The sequence below is a fragment of the Vulpes vulpes genome, chromosome 12, assembly GCF_048418805.1.
Source record: "Vulpes vulpes isolate BD-2025 chromosome 12, VulVul3, whole genome shotgun sequence".
Taxonomy (NCBI): domain Eukaryota; kingdom Metazoa; phylum Chordata; class Mammalia; order Carnivora; family Canidae; genus Vulpes; species Vulpes vulpes.
The window spans coordinates 185,458,149-185,481,830 of NC_132791.1; the positions used below are offsets into that span (position 1 = coordinate 185,458,149).

At 44.0% G+C, this 23,682-nt stretch overlaps 1 protein-coding gene across 3 annotated transcripts in view; it reads left to right on the forward strand.

The window, feature by feature from the left end:
* Positions 1–17,258, forward strand: part of CDH11 (cadherin 11) — a 148,883-nt gene extending 131,625 nt beyond the window's left edge. For all 3 annotated transcript variants that reach the window (XM_072731754.1, XM_026011692.2, XM_026011693.2), the window contains exons 12-13: positions 12,743–12,994; positions 15,919–17,258. In XM_072731754.1, the coding sequence (XP_072587855.1) occupies positions 12,743–12,994; positions 15,919–16,415 (749 nt within the window). In that variant the 3' untranslated portion in view covers positions 16,416–17,258. The remainder of the gene's footprint in view (positions 1–12,742; positions 12,995–15,918) is intronic.
* Positions 17,259–23,682: the final 6,424 nt, after the last annotated feature.

Here is a 23,682-nt window from a genome sequence, read left to right on the forward strand (position 1 = left end):
ACGGTGTTTTCAAAGTACTTTCTAAGATATGGTACACTTCGGAGTGGAGGACGAGAATCTCTGCCTCCACTCTTGGATTTTTCTTAATTTTCAGACTATTTTGGGCTCCCATCCCGGGTCGATAGATTGCTACACTGACATAAGCCTAGGCGTTTGCCAGTTTTATGACGAAGAAGTTACTTCTTCACAAAATATTTCAGCACACATTTAGTTTTATCAATAGTAAGGTGATTGACTCTGGAAAACTCCGCTGTTCTCACATGCACCGTCTGCCACTCCCTCTTTTATGATCTTTTTACTCAAATATTTGTGGTCAGACTCGTCTCTGCGTTTTCTTATAATCCCCAACTTACATTTGCGGTCTAACTCCTGGATCGTATGCCCAGCAACATTCCTGTTTTATGGCTGGACACCTCCGGACACAGCAGGTGTTTCTAGGTTTTTCTCACTGTACCAACGTCGCCTCCATCACCTGCCTTGTCTTCCTTGTTTTTATGTGTACAATAATATTTAGCTGCTGTTAACCATGTGAAAACATTATACTAAAACATTATTCTCTGGGGAGTTAGAAGTATTTTACTTTGTCACGACACCTCAGGAAAGCCCTCGATATTTTCTAAGAGCTTCTGTTATCATGGATGAGCCAGCCCAGTCCACAATCTGTCTCCCCTGCTCTTCCCTGTAAGAGTCTAATCCTATGCGGAGCTACCACTTTTGCAGGGAATTGCTACTTTTTAAGAAAAATGACTTTATTAACTATGGCAAACAGTTAATGAAAACTCCCATGTTTAGAGCTATTACAAAACCTTAAAGCAAATACAGTCCTATAATTATCATTTAATAGAGTCTCTTTCTGCTAGCTCCTAGAAGTAATTACATATTGAAGTAATCCAAAAGGAGTAATCACATTCCACATCCTATTAATAGCCCACTGAGTTACCAAATTTCTCGGCTGAGACTGTTTTCCATAGAAAACATGAGATAATGGTTTATATCACGCTGAGTAAAAGCATCAGGTTTCTTTCTCCTTGAGTGTTTACTTCCATTATGCCATGTAAATAATCAGGATTGTGTTTGCCTAAACTCACCATAAGCATTACACGTCTTTAGAAATACGGGGGAAGCCATCTGAATACACCCAAGTCTTTTATTTCATTTTTCCCTTACTCCGTTCTGTAGCCAAGCTCCACAGGTGACTCAGCAGGGAGCCGGGGAGTAGAACACTGGATGACTCTTCAACATTTAAGTCCATCTTGGGCTGTTAATATCACAAATGATGCTGTTCGGGCAGAGGAAGAGCTGACCTGCCCTGGTTTTGAGATGCATTTACTTTGAAAATATCAGACTTACGGCATCTCTAAAAACACAAGAAATCTGTAATGGATGAGAAAAGTGCAAAGAAAAAAATGTTGAGAAAAACCCTTCCCATCTAGCTAGCTCTTCATTAATTTATAAAACTTTGTCATGGCCATTGTTTCACTTAATTCCTCAAATCCACTTAGTTCCTCGTGGGATTAGGCATGGATACTTTCATCCCCACCTCCTGGATAAAGGAGTATGAGACATCAGGAGCTTCAAAGACTTGCCCAAGGCCACACTGCCTATCAGTGAAATGACGAACAAGCTTGGGTACTTGGAGGGTTCCATCAGGTGTACACTCTACACAATGAATATAAAGCTCATGTCTTTTCTAGTTAATTCTTTAAAAAAAAATCTTTGTTTACCTTATAGTTAAATAATAATCTTCAGAAGAGGAAAAATCTGAAGTTCAATGAAATCTAAGGTTCCAGGGGAAATGGGACGGACACACTGTACTTCAGGTTCAATTTAAATCACAGCCACGATAATTGTAGTAATCTATATTTGCAAAGAACTTCATGATTTTCTTGTACTATATAATTAGCATATATTCTTTGTAGGAAAGTTAGAAAATACAAACAAGCAGAAATACTTTTATAAATAATAACTTGGTAATAGACTAATCAGAAATAATCATTGCTCGTTTTCATTTCTGTCCAGACTTTTTTTTTTTTTGGCATGTACGTATATATGAGCTTTATAAAAGGCGATCATGAGATCCATGTCCATTTTTTCCCACCTAATAATATATGAAACACATTTACCGGCATCAGTATGCTTACATCAACATTCTCTTCTGAATATCTTCCTAACTGCTATCGTAAAGGTGTCTGATCTCAGTTGACCATGGTGTAGGTACATTATTTGCACAATCTTTTGTCAAATATCTAATTAGGATTTTAGGATAAATTTCTAGAGTTGAATTATTGGATCCAAAGCCTTTGATAGTTAAGTGCCCATCAGAAATATGTATACTACCAGAAATATTTATAATACCATAAGTCAAACAGGTTCGGGACTCCTTTCCTCACATTCAAGCCAACTCTAGATATTATTACTCTTTTAAAATCATTGGCAAATTGAGAAGTGAAATATAATCACATTCCATAATGTCAATGACTTTCATTATTAGTAAACCTAGGATCTTTAAAAATAAGTATTGATCATTTCTTTTCTTTTTCTTTTGTAAATTGGCTATTCATGATCTTTGTCCATTTTTTAAATTGTATATTCATCAATTTGCAGTTGACTTATAAAGTCTCTCCATCTTTGGATGTTATTAACCTTGGACCTGTCATACCTACTACATAGAATTTCTCAGGGGTGCAATGCCCTTTCAATTCTAATTGTGCTGTGTTCATAATTATAGACCTTGTACTTTGAGTACCAGTTTTTCTCTGTTTAATATTATCTTTAGCAAAGCTTTCCTCATCCAAAATTGATGTCAATATTCACTTTTTTTTTTCTTTCTTACACATCCTGTTTTCTGTTTCAACCATTTGTCCATGTGAAATAATTGTGTAGCTCCCATTTGTTGGCCATTACCTAAATATTATTTAAGAAATAATTGGTCATTCCCACCTGCTTCACAGCACTGTCTTTATCGTTATCTATATTACATGGTACAGTTGGCCCTTGAACAAAGCAGATTTTTGAATGGCATAGGTCCCCTTACACATGGAATTTTTTTTAAGATAAAAACAGTACCATACTATAAATGTATTTTCTCTTCCTGAGGATTTCCGTAATAATATTTTCTTTTCTCCACCTTACTTTATTGTAGAAATACAGTACGTAACATATGTAACATACAAAAAATGTGTTAATCAACTGTCCATGTTACCAGTGAGGCTTCTGGTCAACAACAGGCTATTAGTTAAGTTTTGGAAATGTCAAAAGTTATAAGCAGATTTTAGACAGCATGGGGGGCTGGTACCCCAGTGCCCATGTTTTTCAAGAGTCAACTGTACTAGATTTTTTGGATCTTCAATTCTACCATTCTATTTGCTCTGGTATTATAACTTTCCTTAATATTTCATATGCATATATGCTAAAATCTGACAGATGCTTTCTCTACATTATTTTCATTTTATTACTCTTATTACTCTCAGACTTTGGCTTCTTTGTTCCTGCAGATCATTTTTAGAATTATTTTTCAAGTGCTTAATAAGTGTCTTTGTGAATTTATTGAGTTTATCTTAAATTTATGGCTTATAATTTAAGAATACCCACCTTATAGCTTAAGAACAAAATTGTTTTAAGTATTCTCTCCATCCAGAAGTGTGATCTGACTTTCCAGTGAATCAGTTCTCTTTTTATTGCCATCAGGAAGGTTTTGTAATTGTCTTCTATGTATTTCTTATTAAGCTGATGGCTAACTACCTTATATTTTGGATGCTGTTGTGAAGTGGATTTTTAAATTATATTTCCTAAGTGAATATTTTTAGTATAAACTATAGCTTTTTAAATTAATTTGTTTATTATTGTACATTGTTCTAAAGTGATATAACACCTCAGCTAATTTTTCTGGATTTTTGTAAGGAGACAACTACATAAAAATTAAATAATAGTATTTTGCTTTGTCTTTTTTTAACCTTTGGTGGGTTTTTTTTTTTTTTTGTCTATTTGCATATATTTGCACTTATAGATTGTTAAATAACAGCAATAATAATAGCCATTCTTGTTTTACATGTTAGTCAAGAGTTTCTAAAGTTTCACCATTAAGCATAATATTGGTAGTAATATTCAAACTAAGATCTGTGTTGTGGGGTATGTATTTTAGGAAATTTCCTTTCCATCATTATTTTATTTTTTTTAAAAAAGAAATGTTCAGGGCACCTAGGTGGCTCAGTCGGTTAAGCATCCAACTCTTGATCTCACTCAGGTCTTGATCTCAGGGTCATGAGTTCAAGTCCCACATTGGGCTCCAGGCCAGGCATGGAACTTATTTATTTTTTTTTTTAAAAGGATGTTCAGTTTTTTTCACAATTTTTGAATTCTTACCAGAGGAGAGTATGATTTTGTCCTTTAACCTAATGATTTGTTAAAGTAATTAAATTGAAATATCCTAATATTGAACCTCATATTTTTAATTTCCAAACCTCTTCTTCCAAACAGTGATCATTTGATAAAATATAGTGGAAGAGCAAGGGTTAGCGATTAAATGATTGGTTTTACTCTTTATCGCTAGAAGGGGAACAATCTTAACATAAATATTTGACACATAATTAATCCTTTTACTGCTTCATTTATTTTTTTTAATTGCCAATTATTACATCAGTCCTAACTCATAGACTGAGCTGCTGTTTTGAGAGGAAGGCACTAAAACAACGGAAGGTGGGCACAGTGGAACGCATCCCAGGTTCCCAGAATCCCAGAGTTGCTTGCTCTCTAATCAGAAAGTTGGAGGCAAATCAGATCGTGGGGTTATTTAGCTATTGAAACACTGCTTAGTCATTTGAGCAAGAGAGGGCAGTTTTAGGAGCTTGCAATAAGCCCCTATTTTAACACCAGCAAAAATACTCTTAGGATTTTAAGTCAACAAATTGAAAGAGCAGCCCTTTCAACATTGTGAAGCAGCTTCCCTATTTCATTTGACATTCTTCACCTTTGATGTTTCTTCTGTATCTTGTGTCAGCGTGACTTCCATCAAAAACTAGGTAATTCCATAGTTCCCTGATTACAGTCTCTTCTTTCTATCTTCCATAATCATGGGAAAATGAGCTGTTCTGATATACTTTGCTCTGCCAGGAATGGACTCCTCCTGCCTATTTCTCCTCTTTCAGGTCTCCCCATAAATGAAGTCATTGAAGCAAAGCTTTGCAGGCTATCCCCGTCCCGTCTTGAGTGCTCCTTCCTATAAGGAAGGGACACTGCCATAGTTTTTCATATTTTTCCCTTTCTTGCATTTTAAATACTCATTTCCCTGTCTGTCTCCCATTAGAACATGAGCTCAGTGGGGGCAATGTCCCAGCACTTACAATAGTGGGTAGACCAAATGCAAGGATTAAAATGAAAGAATAGCTGGGGGAAAATGTGATGTGCTTCAGAAATTTCAGGGATCCACTATGATTAGGGGGCAATGATTATGTTACGATATAAGCTTCAGGCTGAAAAAAACACCCACCTTATAATGTTGGAATGTTCTGAGGAGTCAATAGCACATACCCCACCTCTTCTTTCCATTCATTATCTATTATTCCACAAAGTTAAATAGGACATCTAGGGTTTGGATCCAGGCAGAGATGACCTTGAAATTTGGCAAGTGTATTATCTAAGGTGGGCCAAGTTGAAGATCAAATGAGCTCTGATACCTGATGCATTCAGAGTTTAGTTTGAACTACTAAAAAATGCAAAAATCAAACCAAAACAACAACAAAAAATGTGCATGAAAAGCAGGTTTGGCTGAATAAATCAGGATAGCCACGACAGATTCACCCAGATTAGACCAATTAGCAAACATCTTTTTTTCTCTCCCACCTCACCTTTTTTTTTTTTTTCCCTAAGCTTAGAACATTTTTTTTTTTTTTTTAATGAGCAGTATCAGATAGCATCAAAATATGCTTCTGGTTTTTTACTTTTGTTATTTAAAGATAGCCAAATAGATTTCTATGGAATTTTTTTCCCTCTTAATTGCTTCAATATGGAAGATGCTCTGTTGGCAGATCAAAATGGCAGATGTCTTTTAATGCACTGCCATTTTCTCTGTGTAAATAATTATGTTCCTTTTCTGCCTGAATTTCATTGTGGCAGTTTGTCCATTACAACATGGCTTATCTGGGAACTCACTCCCTCCCCAGCCCAACAACAACAACAAAAAGATCAGTCATTTAGGTGGAACAGACACATTAGTCTTTCAAGATTTCCTTTGGTCACTGATTTAACTAACTCCTGGGATTTCTCAACTCACTTAAAGACCCTAAATGTTTATGTCTCACTGAATTCCTTGGTAGTTGTCCTTGTCTTAAAACAAGAAATACTTAGGCAGTACGTTTATTTTTCCCTCCCTATCACGGAGGAGAGAATTTTCCTTGTACAAAAATGGCAGAAGAGTTAATTTTAAGGGAAGTGGTAAATACAATAAAGAAAAGTCTATTAATACCAACCAACAGTGCACACTTAGATGTCTCATGCGCACATGCATATAAAGCTATTCCTGCAATGTTATGTATTGTAATTCATGTTTTGCTGATCCCTCAGTATCAAAGGTGTTAATTAAAAGATCGTGATGATCTCCTCTTGGCGTACAACTCCTTAATTCAGCTGGAAGACGTTAGAGCCATCAGAGTCTTGGGTCAGACAATTTTCTTCATTAACATGTATACCTAAGCTATTAAGGTCATCTATGAGCAGAAGTAATATCCAAAATATAAAAAATACAAGCTTTACAAGTTTTATTTGAAATTTCTATTATTTCAGTCCCTCAGTTGAGGATGGCAAATATGGCATCAAAAGCTTCAATTAAGTTTTGAATAATCACATATCTAAATGAGTATTTAGAATCTAAATAACTAGGGGCACCTGACTGGCTCACTTGTTAGAGCATGTGACTTGCGACCTTGGGATCATGAGTTCAAGTTCCACAGTGGTGTAATTCACTTAAAAAAAATTAAGATTAAAAAAATTAAATCTAAGTAATTAAACTTTCCAATGATGTCTTTTGCAATTGCGTAGCATATATACTTGTAAAAGTATTAAAGCTTAAAACTCCATTAAGACTTCTGAGACACGGGATCCCTGGGTGGCGCAGCGGTTTGGCCCCTGCCTTTGGCCCAGGGCGCGATCCTGGAGACCTGGGATCGAATCCCACGTCGGGCTCCGGGTGCATGGAGCCTGCTTCTCCCTCCGCCTGTGTCTCTGCCTCTCTCTCTCTCTCTATGACTATCATAAATAAATTAAAAAAAAAAAATTAAAAAAAAAAGACTTCTGAGACACATACTATATTCGTACATATATATGTATAGTATGTAGATGTATATATCTGTATATATACATATATACACACACACACATATTTCACCTACATACATACATGTTTTTTTTTTCCATGATCCTGATAGAGCTATTGCCACATTTCTAGGGAAATATGTGGGAGGGCTCAGAGGAAAGTAATCAAATAATGATTATTCTTCTAGCAACTGACTGTATAGCTGTCTTCAAGTGCGTGGGAGCTTCTAAAGTGGTAGATTGACCTACTTCATCTCAGGATTGTGCAGCAAGGATAGAACATGTAGATTTGGGTCAGAAGTGAACGAAACAGGAGCAAGGCTCGGCGTCAGCTCTCTAAGAGTCTCTAGAGAGGGGACCTCATCTGATCAGATTGAACAATGACAGGACAGAGGAAACAGAGTAGCCAACCAAAGACCATCTTAAGAGCTTCGAGGAAGCTGCTGAGGTGACTCATTCCTTCACCTTAGGTCAAGCCTTCCTCCTAACGTCCACAACATGCAAATCCACACACAACATGCAAATCCACCACAACATGCAAATCCTTTGCTGCGGTGGTTTCTCTTTTTCGGATTTTTTATATGCAGGGTCTATGCCCATATGCTGCCCATTTTGCAAAATCTTGTATCCAACAGAAAACAAAACAAAGCAAAAACATGCTCCCGGTGTTTTGTTTTGTTTTGTTTTGGTTTTGGGTTTTTTTTGGCTGATACAAGATTGCATCCAGCATAGTCTATCTATCGAGGGCTGATTCCCCATCATAATTTCCCCTTTCATGTCAGTTGTATGTATCCCTCCGATGGGCTACATCATCATCATAACCCTTATGTTTGCATCCCCAAACGGGTACCATGGAGACCATCATTATCAGGTACCTTTACACTGTGTTAGTGTAATGACAAAGTGTGCAGGTAAAAACAGCATGTAATTAGGAGTCCAGGATGTAGACATAAAATTTTGAAATCTGAATTTATTTTCCATTAATAGAAACACTACAATTTGTGCATGACATATTCTAGTAATTAATGACCCCATTTGCAAGGTTTTGCTGGAGTAGAGGGAAAATGAAACCGGTGAGGTGTCTGTGGCCAGGGATGAGAACACTGGGTGTCGGTAAGAAAAAGCAAGGTGCTTGAAAAACATTTCTTACCACGGGAAATGCGTTGCCCAGGACTGAAGAGCATGAACTCTGTTCTTACCTCTGGATGATGAGCTCTTCTGCGGAGGCAGTTGCATTCCAAGCTGCTATGACATTTCCAGGAATTCACTTTCCTCTCTCTGCCAATAAGTTCCTCTTCCTCGTTAGTTTATTGCTGAAAGAGGATCGCTTCCAGGAAAGAATTAATATTTACTGAGCATCTCCAGCAGTCTGTCGCTGCGCTAAGTACCTTTATGAATGGAATCATTTTAACATTTAAAAGTATTAGTTTCCTGGGTGAGAATATAGAAACAGGACATTTACTTAATATGACTAAAGTCAGGCGATTAATATGTAGATGATTCAAGATTCAAACCCAGGCCTGTTTGACCCCAAATATTGAGAGATTTGCTCTTTGGATACTTCATAAAGGAGGAGGATCTGAGAAGTCTCTTGATGGAAATTTAAACATCGATAACATTTGCCTTGTTCTGCCTCATGTTATGAACCATGGAGCAAGTCTGACACTTGCCTGAAAATGTGGCCTCAGTAGAAGCTCTTTTATCCACAGGCCACCCATAAACCTTAAGATATGTGTGTCCAAAATAAGGGGACCCTCTTAAACATAGATGGACAGTGATTGCTAATTTGAATGAAAGAAAAAAAAAAATCTGTAGTCAAACTTAGGATGCAGAATTGATTTCCAGAATAGTGATTTTTAGTGCTATGGCTAGTTTGTTTCTTTTTCACTTTGTTTATCTAGAGGTGTTGTTTTATGAAGTTCCTGCCTACAGTGGTGGCTCTATATGTGTTACTAGAAGATCAGTGATCACAAGGGACCACAAGAAAGACCATCACAGGACACAGCGCCGACCCCTCTAAAATGGCTATCCCCACAAAAAAAAAAAAAAAAAAAAGCTTACTCTCCCGTTGTTCTGGAGCCACTTGGATTTAGAGGGGGGAACTCTTTAATTCATTTAAATGACATCAACCACCTGAGGGCCGTGCCAGGCTGGTTAGTCACGTTTCTAACGCCTCGTGCCAGTCTAACGTCCTCCAGTTCACCAGCCCTGGAGGATGGCAGTCCTGGGTCTGGGTGTTAAGCGTCTGGTAGAAGGATTCCTTGAGCCCTGTGATAACCTGTGTGACCTTGAGCACAGTATTTGGTACCTGCGAGGCACGCTTGATATCATCCGGTGTCCTCATTTCAAGGATGACCAAGTGAGGCCCTACAGGACAGATGAGGCCTTCTAAGGCATGTTGATGGGCGTATGTCCAAGAAGAGACGCCCAGTCCACCTCTTTCCCACCTGTTAAACTAACCTTAAAATCCATATGTGAAACATGCTTGGATAAAAGAACTTGTTTTTTTTAAAGTTCTCAAGACCCTACAGGTCTGTCGCTCAGAGGCTCAAGTGATTCGGTCATCCGGGTACCTAGACGAGCTTCTATAGAATAGTTGGCAAGTGTCTGAGGGGACTCGCGTGTTCAGAATTCACCAGACGTGCTGCGTTCACTGCTCGCGTCCTGCCCAGATCCGAGTTTCCCTCTCGTGTTCGATTTTCAGGTACTGTCATGTGGAGGCTGGCATGCTGTGACCTGGGGGCTCAGTTTTCGTGGATGACACGTTGAAGACTAGATTTTAAATTATGCCTTCTGCAGGTGTACAAAAGCAAAACACTCAGTTTACATCCCCTCCAAACAACACCCTGGCTGACAGGGTGTGACCCAGTAGACAAACTAAATAAATGATCTGTTGGGGCTGTCGCCCAGATGGGAGAAGTGTATTTGGCCAAGCAATTTAATTAATTCCCTTTTCTCTTTGATTTTTAATTTTCACTTTTATTCATAGTGGCATTAGTGATAATTCATATCATTAAAATGGGGTAGATAGTGTCACTTTTCATTTGTCAAAGTCTTATTTGAACTCCAATGCATGGGAAGGGAAAAATCACATATTTTGAAAGAATTTGTTATAGACATGTAAATTTTTTGTAATCCTTAGGCATAGAACAATGGTATAAGCTCAACAGGAGCGAACAGTCGGGAAAGTGAATTTTCAGTTAATAGTCTATTTGGCCAACATACTCTATTTTTTCATGGTTCTCTATAGTACATATAATTTTTTCCCAGTGATAAGGACAATATATGCCAGTTATGCAATTCAAAAAATACAGAAATGGAGGCTAAGTCTTCTGCCTTGTTTTGTTTGAGATGTTGGCAACGCCGGGCAGAGAATCTGTCCTCATACAGCTTCACCAAAAATCAGGGCACGCACACCCCTTGCCTTCTGCAATCCTCAGAAGATCTTCTCATCCCTAAATCAGATTCAATCTACCTTTTATATTTAATATATTTCATCTCATATAAAATGTACTACTACATTTCCTTTCATCTAGAAGATATCAATTTAATTTTGAGATTCTAAGATATTTCTTCCTATGACAAGAACTAATTCACGGTACCGTCCGTCCACCCAAAACCTGCCGGCTATTGGGTGATCATGTTGTTACAACACTCATATCGCTGCAAGTTACTGCTTCTGAACTCGCAGACAGAGGCAGGCCACACTGAAGGTGTGCGTGTGCACTGTGTGTACTATGTAATTTGATCGAACATAACTAAAAATCTCACCTATTTTGTGATTGCCCGTGTTTCCCCCAGAGCATACAACCTGAAGAAAAAAAAAAAAAAAAGAAGGTATCGTTCGGTTGGTACAGATCTGCAAAAAAAAAAATATGATGAGGAAGTAGCTGGGGGCTTAGGTCACAAAATATTGTGAAATATATGGAAGCTTGGGATGCCTGGTGGGTTCAGCGATTTAGCGCCGCTAAATCGGCCCAGGGCCTGATCCTGGAGTCCTGGGATCGAGTCCCGCATCAGGCTCCCTGCACGGAGCCTGCTTCTCCCTCTGCCTGCGTCTCTGTCTCTGTCTCTGTCTCTGTCTCTGTCTCTCTCTCTCTCTGTGTCTCTCATGAATAAATAAATAAAATCTCTAAAAAAAAAATCAATATATGGAAGCCAACATCTGGAATTCTGCTTTAACTTCTCCCAGAACACAGCTGTGCCATGTGTTCAAAAAATACTTACTGAATGTCTCTTGCGTGTCCAACACTGGAGAGACTGAGGTGAGTCGGAGGAAGTTCCCTAGTGTTTGAAGTTCACAGTCCAGGTGAGGTCAGAGCGGTTAAGCCCACCAACAGTGGCACACCGGTGTGCTATGAGTTTCTGTAAGAACACAGGGTGCTGTGGGCCACGAAGGAGATGACAGGAGAGGCCTCCCTGACGTGATGACTTTTCAGTCCAGTTTTGAGGCTTGAGGAGTTTAGCTGTCGCGCTACAGGAACAGCTTCCAGGGCAGCTGGACAGTGGCTAAGGGGCAGGCGGGAAGCTGGGTGTGCTGCGGAAACAGAAGGCCGCCTGCATGTCCGGCTGTCCTGGGCCACTGGGATGGGTGGGATGAGACCCTGGACGTGGAGTAGAATCGTAAGGGGAAAATCTCCTGGTTTGCTCTGTAGAGGGGGCTGTGCTGTGTGGACAACAGAGAGACCTCGGGATTATTTTGAGCAGGAGGTACCACATATTTAATGAGGTGGTGGATGGTGCCTAGATTTCAAAGAAACTATACACCTTAAAATTGGATTTTTTTTTTTAGATTATTTATTTATTTATTCATGATAGTCACAGAGAGAGAGAGAGGCAGAGACACAGGCAGAGGGAGAAGCAGGCTCCATGCACCGGGAGCCCGACATGGGATTCGATCCCGGGTCTCCAGGATCGCGCCCTGGGCCAAAGGCAGGCGCCAAACCGCTGTGCCACCCAGGGATCCCTTAAAATTGTATTTTAAACATAACAAAAAAGAAACTATACACCTGCTGCTGGGTTTATAAAATATTTTGTCCTTAAAGATAATATTTTCCTTTAGGGCTCCCAAGTGGGTTTACGGTTTGGGCAAGGCTTGTGTGTGGGCTGGAGATCCCTTACGCACAGGGCACAGCAACTGGCCAAAGGCTTCCATCGAGCAGGAACGTGCAGGAACGTGCAAACGTGAAAAGGAAGGGTTTTCTGTGTGTCCTGTGACCCCCGCCTGCGGGGTCGGTCGTGTCTGCTCGGGGCGCCCGCGGCCCAGGCCCACCCTGGCTGCTCTGAGGCGGGCACCAAGGCCGCATCCACGTGGGCATTCGGATCCACGGAGTGAGGCGCGGCCCGGTGCCAGGTCGGCCCCACGCGGTGGAGACCCGGGGGGGGGGGGGTGCGGAGCTGGTGGGCGCCGGCGCGAGCCCCTGTGCCCTCCCCGCAGACAGCACTGCAGGCGTGTACGCCCGGCGCGGGGGCTTCAGCCGCCAGAAGCAGGACCTGTACCTGCTGCCCGTGGTCATCAGCGACGGCGGGATCCCGCCCATGAGCAGCACCAACACGCTGACCATCAAGGTGTGCGGGTGCGACGTGCACGGGGCGCTGCTCTCCTGCAATGCCGAGGCCTACGTGCTGAACGCCGGCCTCAGCACCGGCGCGCTCATCGCCATCCTCGCCTGCATCGTCATCCTGCTGGGTAAGGGCGGCCGCGGGCCGCGGGGGCGGGGCCCGACGGGGGGGGGGGGGGGGTGCGGGAGGGCTCCCGGGGTGCAGGCGGCCTCCAGGTGGGCCGCGGGCGGAGGCCAGGACCTGAGCTGACGGGGGAGGGCTCCCCGGGGTGCAGGCGGCCTCCAGGTGGGCCGCGGGCGGAGGCCAGGACCTGAGCTGACGGGGGAGGGCTCTCCGGGGTGCAGGCGGCCTCCAAGTGGGCCGCGGGCGGAGGCCAGGACCTGAGCCGACGGGGCGGGGGCGGGAGGGCTCCCGGGGTGCAGGCGGCCTCCAGGTGGGCCGCGGGCGGAGGCCAGGACCTGAGCCGACGGGGGAGGGGGAGGGCTCCCGGGGTGCAGGCGGCCTCCAGGGTGGGCCGCGGGTGGAGTCCAGGACCTGAGCTGACGGGGGAGGGGGAGGGCTCCCCGGGGTGCAGGCGGCCTCCAGGTGGGCCTCGGGCGGAGGCCAGGACCTGAGCCCACGGGGGGAGGCGGGAGGGCTCCCCGGGGTGCAGGCGGCCTCCAGGTGGGCCGCGGGCGGAGGCCAGGACCTGAGACGACGGGGGAGGGGGAGGGCTCCCCGGGGTGCAGGCGGCCTCCAGGTGGGCCTCGGGCGGAGGCCAGGACTTGAGCCCACGGGGGGAGGCAGGAGGGCTCCCGGGGTGCAGGCGGCCTCCAGGTGGGCCGCGGGCGGAGGCCAGGACCTGAGCCAACGGGGGAGGGGGAGGGCTCCCCGGGGTGCAGGCGGCTTCCAGGGTGGGCCACTGGCGGAGGCCAGGACCTGAGCCGACGGGGGAGGGGGAGGGCTCCCGGGGTGCAGGCGGCCTCCAGGGTGGGCCACGGGCGGAGGCCAGGACCTGAGACGACGGGGGAGGGGGAGGGCTCCCCGGGGTGCAGGCGGCCTCCAGGTGGGCCTCGGGCGGAGGCCAGGACTTGAGCCCACGGGGGGAGGCGGGAGGGCTCCCGGGGTGCAGGCGGCCTCCAGGTGGGCCTCGGGCGGAGGCCAGGACCTGAGCCAACGGGGGAGGGGGAGGGCTCCCCGGGGTGCAGGCGGCTTCCAGGGTGGGCCACTGGCGGAGGCCAGGACCTGAGCCGACGGGGGAGGTGGAGGGCTCCCCGGGGTGCAGGCGGCCTCCAGGGTGGGCCGCTGGCGGAGGCCAGGACCTGAGCCGACGGGGGAGGTGGAGGGCTCCCCGGGGTGCAGGCGGCCTCCAGGTGGGCCACGGGCAGAGGCCAGGACCCGAGATGAGGGGGAAAAGGGGAGGGCTCCCCGGGGTGCAGGCGGCCTCCAGGGTGGGCCGCGGTTGGAGGCCAGGACCCGAGGCGATGGGGGGGTGGTTCCCCGGGGTGCAGGCAGCCCCAGGGTGGGCCGCGGGCCAGGCCAGGACCGGAGAAAAGGCGGAGGGGCGGGGGGCGTAGAGGTAGGGTCGAGCTTGTGCACTCTACAGGGTAAGGCCAGGTTCCAAGGGGCAGTTGCAGGATGGCAGAGCTGCAGGGTGGCAGCGGGGTGCGGAGGGCTCCCCCGAAGTTGTGCAGGAGAGGTCAGTGGGCAGAGGCCCCGGTTCGAGCCACAGTTGCCTTAGTGGAGGAAGGAGAAGGGCAAGGACTGAAAAGACTAATCGGGAGGCCAGAAACCTCACAGGAAGGCCTCAGGGCCTGGACGGGGCCTGGCCAAGGGAATCCGGCTGAGCCTCCGCCCCTCCGGACCCAGGGGCCTTCTCCAGCCCTGCAGGCTGGGTTGGTGCCCCTCTGGGCGCCCTGATCTCCTCTGGTAAGAACAGCGGTGCCCTCGGTTGACCTCCGCGGGCTTTGGGAAGAGAGGTGAGGGAGCAGGAGAATCAGCTTGCACCCCCAGGGGTTTCTGACACGAATTCATGCTTGGCCCGTGGTGCTTGGTTCTCCTTTGAATGAGTTGAGGGGGCCCAGCTGCGTAGGGAAGAGTCGGTGAGTTCAGATCCCCAAAGATTTCCTGAGAATTGGGTACCGGGTGCTGCATCCAGCCTTGGGGGATCAAGGACTCCCCCCTCCTTGCATGTCCCAGTGATGGTGGCCCCAGAGGGGCTCTCAGCCTCTTGCCAGATTCAGGCACAAACCTTTTTTTTGGCGGAGCTGCATGTGTGGAGGCCGTTCTCATGGAATATTGTAGAAGCCTCTTGTGAGGAGGTGGAGGACGAAGAATTGAGCAGTGTCTCGGTTTCCTGTCAGGCAGTGCTGCCCACCCACCCTAGGTTCCTGAGCGTAGGGGAGTCGCCTCTCAGGGAGGACACAGCTGCTTTCTCTGGGGCGCAGCCGATGCTACCTTCCTGTGTTTGAATAAATAGAGGACATTTGTCTCCTGGGGGTCATTATAAGCCCCCCCCCCCCGCCCCAGTGGTTCTTACGGTAAGATTCCTTACGAAGGTCCAGTAGGATCACTGTTCATCAGCCCCTGCTCTGACCCGGGCTCTCTGGGCAGGACCGAGCCTCACCCCTATAGAAAGGTAGGACCACAGGTCTCTGTCCTTATTCATCAGCTTTGGTGACACAGCTGTCCCCTTTTGGAAAAAGAAACCAACATAAGCCACTTTTAAGAGGCTGCAGACCAATCGATTTAGAATCTTCCTAATTCTCAGGAAGGTGACTTCCAAATAGTGTCGGACTCACTTGTAAAGAGCTCAGGATAGTTGCAGCTGCCAGTGGGTTTGGAATCTTATTTTCCTGGCAGCCCTTGGCGGAGGAAGAGCCGGGCGGAGGGTGGTTTTGCGCATCTTTGGGGGACTCCAGGTGAGGCTCTGGTTTCCTAGAGTGATAGGCTGGTTCCTGTTCTGAGCGTAGGCCCCCACACCCTACGGTGAGCAGGGCTCCAGGTTGGGGGTGGGGGCGCGGACTCCAGGGACACCGGATCTGTGCTCACTTTCCTGTGCTTTCCTTGTAGTGATCGTAGTGCTGTTTGTGACCCTGAGAAGGCAAAAGAAAGAACCACTCATCGTCTTTGAGGAGGAAGACGTCCGTGAGAACATCATCACGTACGACGACGAAGGGGGTGGGGAGGAAGACACAGAAGCCTTTGATATCGCCACCCTCCAGAATCCGGACGGGATCAATGGCTTCATCCCTCGCAAAGACATAAAACCCGAGTATCAGTACATGCCTAGACCCGGGCTCCGGCCGGCACCCAACAGCGTGGACGTCGATGACTTCATCAATACGAGAATACAGGAGGCGGATAATGACCCCACCGCCCCTCCTTATGATTCGATCCAAATCTACGGTTACGAAGGCAGGGGCTCGGTGGCCGGGTCCCTGAGCTCCCTAGAGTCGGCCACCACAGATTCGGACTTGGACTATGACTACCTACAGAACTGGGGACCTCGTTTTAAGAAACTAGCAGACTTGTACGGTTCCAAAGACACTTTTGATGACGACTCTTAACAATAACGATACAAATTTGGCCTTAAGAACTGTGTCTGGCGTTCTGAAGAATCTAGAAGATATGTAAACAGGTATTTTTTTAAATCAAGGAAAGGCTCATTTAAAACAAGCAAAGTTTTACAGAGAGGATACATTTAATAAAACTGCAAGGACATCAAAGTGGTAAATACTGTGAAGTACCTTTTCTCGCAAAAAGGCAAATATTGAAGTTGTTTATCAACTTCCCTAGAGAAAAACCACTTGGCGTACAAAATATTTAAGTGAAGGAGAAGTCTAACGGTGAACTTACAATGAAGGGAAATTGTTTGTGTGTTACGAACATCTAAGTCTTTCTTTCTTCTTCTTCTTCTTTTTTTTTTTTTTTTTATTTGTCAAAGAAGCTTCCACAAAATTAGAAAGGACAACAGTTCTGAGCTGTAATTTCGCCTTAAACTACGGACACTCTATATGTAGTGCATTTTTAAACTTGAAATATATAATATTCAGCCAGCTTAAACCCATACGATGTATGTACAATACAATGTACAATTATGTCTCTTGAGCATCAATCTTGTTACTGCTGATTCTTGTAAATCTTTTTGCTTCTACTTTCATCTTAAACTAATACGTGCCAGATATAACTGTCTTGTTTCAGTGAGAGGCTCCCTATTTCTATGCCATTTTTAATGTATCTATTTGTACAATTTTAAAGTTCTTATTTTAGTATACATACAAATATCAGTATTCTGACATGTAAGAAATGTTACGGCATCACACTTATATTTTATGAACATTGTACTGTTGCTTTAATATGAGCTTCAATATAAGAAGCAACCTTTGAAATAAAAACAGATTCTTTTTTAATTCTGGCTTTCATTCTTAACATTGAAAAACGTGTTTCTGATGACCCATTTATATGTCTAATTTAAGACCATTGTGATCTTTTCATACCCCTTTTCGTGAGCTGCTGTAGACTGCTGCTTTTATTGTTTATTTAAAATCAAATCTGTTTTCTCCGGACACGAGTCCGTAACACCGTGGAAAGCTCTCCCGTGCGTTCTCAGTGTCAGCTTCCTGGCTTCCCTTTGCATACATCTTTTGAAAACGAAGGATGCTAACGATCTAGGTCAGTCTCCGAGTCTGCAGTGCTTGTTGTACGATAGGCATTTATCTTGCATATTAGCAATTCGGTGGCTATGAGGGATGGATCCATGAGGGTCCATGGATGTGGCTTATATGCCCCATGCTGAGCACTGAGGGGGGGAGGGGGCTGAAGAGTCAAAAGTATAAATTTGCCATGTGTCCTTATCAAACATCCGGTGTTACTCTATTTTCCGTGACTTTGATTTTGCCAGGATATCGTAACGACTTTGACTCTTGAAATCGCTTATTTGTTCCTCCTGTGAATGTAACTCCTCGTAAAATAATGTGGCATTTCAAATTTTGATGAAAGAGAGAACAATTCATTTCCAGACCCTTATTTTAAAATACGCTTTGGGCAATAAGCTCAGAATGAGCGCAGGACCACGGTGGATTCTGAGGGCCGAAGCCTACTGCCCCTGGAAGACCCACCTGGCTGCCTGGGGACTGGGACCTCGGCGAAGGACATCTCACCTGTGCAGTTGGGCCAAACGTCAAAATGTAGCAATACTCGGGGAAAGAGCACACGGCACACGGAGTCATGCTGCACGTGTTTTCCCTCTTTCCCCCCAGACACAAGGCACAGGCTTTCTCCTGGATTGCAGACAATTTTTAGATTGTCTTTTCTTTCTTTTTTTTTTTTTTTTTACTTTATTGTGAAAGTTTGTTTCGAGCATTTCTTGATATCCTGCTACATTCTATTTTTATGAGTCAGTCCAAATGCATAAGAAGAGAAATGTTTTCATGAAGTGCTCACTTTCATTTTCCTTTGCATTAAAATCAAATTGTCTGAACCCTTCAGTGGAATAAATTCTGTGGACAATGTCACTTTGGAATCTTTCATTGCAATGAAGGATTGCACATTCTCAATACTTCCATAATTGCAGGTTTTGTTCATTTTTTTTGTACTTTTTTGTAATCCAAAGAATATTTTGCTAGATTTGCACAGATCTCCAGTTGAATTTGAAATAAAGAAATAATTCAAAAGGAAGATGAATAGCACTTAAACAAGAATACAGCTGTAAGTAACCCCGTCACCATGGATGATCCTTTTTGTCTAGGAATGTATTTAGATTAGATTTGACAACTACATTTTTACATTTTTATGTTTAAGTTTAAAAAAAAAAAAGCTGTCTAATTTTCAATAGTTAAAATACTTGTTTTTCTTTTTTCTTAATCTTCTCTTTTTTTACTTTAAGCCTCTATTGTTTGTAGAACCCTCTTAGAAGCTTGGAAATAAAATGTCTTTCCCGACTAGTGGAGTCCTCTTTCATTTGGAACATATTGCCTTAAAAGCAATCTTCATTTAAATGGTTCTCCCTTATTTCGATATGGAGTAATTACTGCTTTATGACACCGATTCAGTGAAAGAAGGAACACTGCTCTGTTCTTCTTGCCCTTGAGTAGTGGCTTTTGTCTGCATTCATCATTCATTCATTCATTCATTCGACCATTCATTCATTCATCAAAATCTTATTTGGTAGACCCTGCCAGTGACTTCAGGATGTACAATGAATCTTGCTACCTTCCTTGACATCTTCTGGTCTTCTCAATCCTGTTCCAAAGTGCCTTTCCTGTTGCCTTATAATTATAAAACAACAACCTCTGTGCCCACTCACCTTCCCAGACAGTGAATCAGGACGCTTTGTCTCCCTCAAGATTGAGAGAACAAAATATATAAGAGAGATAACAGGGGATGGTGAGATGTTGACCATGAATGGAGGAAGGTAGGTCAGGTGCAGCCCTTCTGGACAGATCTTGTGTTCAGCTAAATTATATCTTAAAGGCCAGTGTTCCTGGGGATGGTGGGGAGAAGAGAGTAGATGATCTACATCACTGGGAGGAACCACCTACAAATGCAGATTCATGGTGCCCAGAGTAAGACTGGGCACCTGCATGGCAGGTGGGACCTGGTCACAAGCATCTTTGGTTGTCCCTAGCTAATTGTGAGTCTCCTTCACCTCCTTTTGAGAGCCTCTGTAGGACTCTCCTGGTGCAGTTGGTGGTGAGTAGAAGGTAGGAAGTGGTGGTGGTGAGTGGAAGGTAGGAAGTGAATTAGGATCTCTGAGCCCAAGAGCGGCTAAATCTATGAGGTAGGCAGTATGGAAGACAGATTAGGAACATCTCCACCTACACGCATCCCAAGAATGTTTTTGTGGAAGTTAAGATATAATGAGGGCCTCAAACAATTCAGTACATGGGAGATGGGAAGGAGGAGAGGCTGCCATCAGCCATCCTCACCTCTGATCCAGGACTGAGACAAACCCTTAGCCATTCTCTCTGTCTCCCAACTTCTTCACAAAGCAGCCAGAAGGATATTAACACACAACTCAGATCACAAGACTCCATAACCAAACCCCTCCACTGGTTTCCCAAAGTCTTTAAACAACTTCCAATTCCCTTCCTTTTTTTTTTTTTTTTTTCCCAATTCCCTTCCTTTGTTGCTTTCCATGACGAGGACCCTGCAAACTATCTTATCCCATTCTCTTTTCAGTGCACTGTTCTCCAACCACACTAGCCGCCCATCAGTTTCTCCTACAGACTAAATGGGCTCCCTTTCCACCCAAAGTCAGCCGTGCTTTGTTGGCTTCCTTTGTATCCGCTGCAACTCTTTGAACTTACTTTACTTACTGACTTTTCCTGTGGGGGTGAGTCTGGCTGCCACAGCAGGGTGCAAGCTTCAGGATGGCAGGGATCGTGTTTACCATATGCCTAGGTCCTTGCATGGTGCCTGAAACACAACGAGTATGTGAGGATTATTTCTTGAGTGGATGATGGCACATCAACAAGGTAGATTATCCAGATGTGATGGCTGATTGGAGAAAGCCAGTATGATTTTAAGCTTCTTTATCTGAAAAATGGAATGACTTGTGATCTCAGTGTCTGTGGTTATGGATCCCAAGGGAGAAGTGGGGGAAAAAGTTGAATTGAGTTTCTGTTAGACTTGTAAATTGGAGGTGCTCGTGTGACAGATGGAGCTACTGTCAGGTAGGTTATCAGAGACAGGGATTTGCTGCTAGCTCCCTACAGAGGTGGGGTGGGCACACAGAGTGGAGGTCATCCAACGATGCTTAGTCTCCAGAGTGACCATGTTTCTAATTGGGGCTCACTGTTCTCTGTCAACTGAGGGGAGTGTTTCTATCGTGAAGTAAGTCAGTCCCTCTGGTGCTGACAAGTAATGCTGACTTTAGTTTTATTAATAAGGATAATCAGTAAGCAGAAACCTTATCCGTGTATGTCAAATACTTTGAAAAATAAGAAGGGACTATTAGTTAATTCGCTAATTCTCTTCATCAATTAGTGAGGCTTTTTTGAGCTCCTGCTGTGTGGGAGAGCACAGATGGGATGTGGAAAGCTGATCTCAGTCCTGTTAGAAGGCAAAGGATGTGCCATACTAGCGGAGATGGTGAAGAGGAGGCTGAGCGTCTCTCCCAAGCATCAGCGGGAAGCGGTCGTCAAAGCTGGATGGGATCGGTCCCATTTCTTCCATCTGGGTCCAGGGGCTTATCCTTTAAACAGGTTCAAGAGCCAACAATGATGTTATTCTTCATCATCAGTGACTAGGCTGAAACCGGGTAATTAAGATGGGAGGCAAAGTCCCTCCATCCCTCCCCCATGGCTTTGGCCGTTCACTGCAGAGCTGGACCTCGGGGCCTACTCAGGCCTCCGTTGCCTCAGCCCCACTTCCACATCCAGACTGACAGATGGGGCAGGTCTGGGCCTCGTTGCTGTGGGGGTCCACATGCTTCTACAATGTGAGTGTTGAAAATTGAATATTAAAAAAAAAAAAAACCCAAGTAGCCATTTTATAGCTTCTTGTATTATGCTTCATGCAGATTTTGATATTTCATTCTGTGGGATCAAAATTGTATTTTTAAAAAAGTCCATGTCAGGCACGTCTCTCAGGTCCCAATGGCCCAGGGGTGAGCCCGGGATTTTCATCTCGCAGACTAACTCAATTTATCATTTGTTTTTAAAGACAGAGGCTGCCATCTTGTCCAAAGGGCCTTCTTCCTTCCAAGTGTCTCCTCATTTTGAACATGATTCTATAGTTCTTTGTCAATTTAACCAACTAACTGCCACTACTTGGTTCTCTCTCACGGTCTCGCAGAGGCAGTGCACCCCCGTACTGCTCAGAGCCCGACTCTCCAGCTCAAGGGTGAAAGCAACATACCTCTTGTTGGGTGTGGCATTCAATACACACCTGAGTGCAAAACGTGGCTCCAGCACTCACCAGCTGTGGGACGTCAGACAGGCATCCTGACCTCTCTGAACTTCGTCTTCCGCAAACACACGATGCAAATAACAATCTCCACAATGCCAAGGGGTGGCAAAGGGTCAATAAGCTCCTGTTTCTAGAGCCACTACCAGCTCCTAGAACAGGGGAAACACTTCATAGAAGGGGGTGATTTTACGGTTAGTGTCCACAGTCTTTTCCCTCTTCCAGATTTCAGGACAAGGTAAAGGAATAGACTACCTCATGCTTCTCGTTTCCTCTTCAAAATCAATTTACTCTTGTCTCTCTCCAGAGCCAACAATAAAATGTAGAAAATTGTAGTTTAGTTGAGGCAGAGAATGAGCAAGTTTCCTACCACCAAAAATAATCTTTTTTTTTAAATAAGACGAATTTTCTGACAAATGAGTTCACTTCTGTTTTAATGCAATATGTAGCATAAAACTGGCAAAGCAACATGCAAAATAGCTTTTAAATATTTTATTAGAAGACAATAAGTAAATTCACATGATTATGAATTGTATTGAATTGGATAGAAACTATATATCATATGGTATTTGAAATTTGGACGAGCTTGTCAAGAACTGCAAAAACTGACATTTCTAATATAAGGAATTTCATATTTGATATATTTTTGCTCATTTGTTGAAACAACGGTGCTCCTTCTTTGTAGACACAATTCTCTGAAAATATTTAGATTCAAAGACGTATAATTTCATTGGAATGCTTTTCTTTCATAACAACTCCAACGAGTTTAATTTAACCACAATTTTTACTTCATTTAGCACTTAGAAAATTGGAAATTATTTGATACTATAGTAAATTTCTCCTTTAAATTTTTTTTTCTGACACTAACTGGCATGTGGAAGAAATAATAGTGTGCTTGCAAGTACAATTTTCCAATAACTTTCTGTTATGAATTAGTAATGATGTGATCAGTTTGATGATGCTGACCTAGCAAATTAGATTAGCCTTCCTATGGGGCATCTGCCTTTTCTCTCCCACATTTTGGATGTTCAGCACAGAAAAGGCACGAAGTAAATATTCGGGGCAGGATTACAGTGATGGATGGATAAAGGGAAATAAATCCTTCATTTCATGTTCTAGGTTTTACAGAATTCTAAACTCCTAGAAATAGAGAAGAGAATTCATCTGGGTATTCTTGCTCCCCACCCTATGTCTTACTAGAATCATTATAATAATTTGGATTTAGATTTTGTGTGATTTGATATTCCTCCCTGGACAGTCACCCAAAAAACACTCAGATCAAATTGGGTCCAAAGCAACCTGAACAGACGGAAGTGCTGTCAGATGATGTGTCTGACCTGCTAGCCCTGAAAAAATTTGCTTAATTTCTGTGGGTCTTGTTTGCCTTATATGATAGGAATGTGTAATCTCTGTCTGGCATGGCTCCAAGAATTCCAGAAAGTATGACCTACAATAGGAAATTAGCTAAATGTATAAATTGCTGCACAGATGAATGATTCTATTGTTGCTGTGTTTGCTGTGATTTGGGCTTCTTCCTACTGTAAACTGGATCTTTCCAGCATCTGTAATTGCTTCCAGAGTTAACCTCAGATCCAGAAGCAAATTTAAGGGACTCTTTGGATTCTCTTTGGAAGACTTGATCCAGTGGCCCCAAGGTAGGCTTCAAAATGGGGACTGGATCTTGTTGTGCAGAGATTAATGGCCCCAGAGGTGCTCCCAGCCCAGTAACTTCTGCGCCAGCAGGGAAATAGTGATGCCTAGGCCCAGGCTATAAGGACTCTTGATCCCAGTGGTCCACTGTTTTCCAAGTGTGGAATGTGCATTTCTGCATCTCTGATGGTTGGAAGAAATGGTTTAAAAGTGACGCTGAATTAACAACACGTTTTAAAGGGAGAAAGGTATTCTCTTTCAAGTTACTAAACAGAT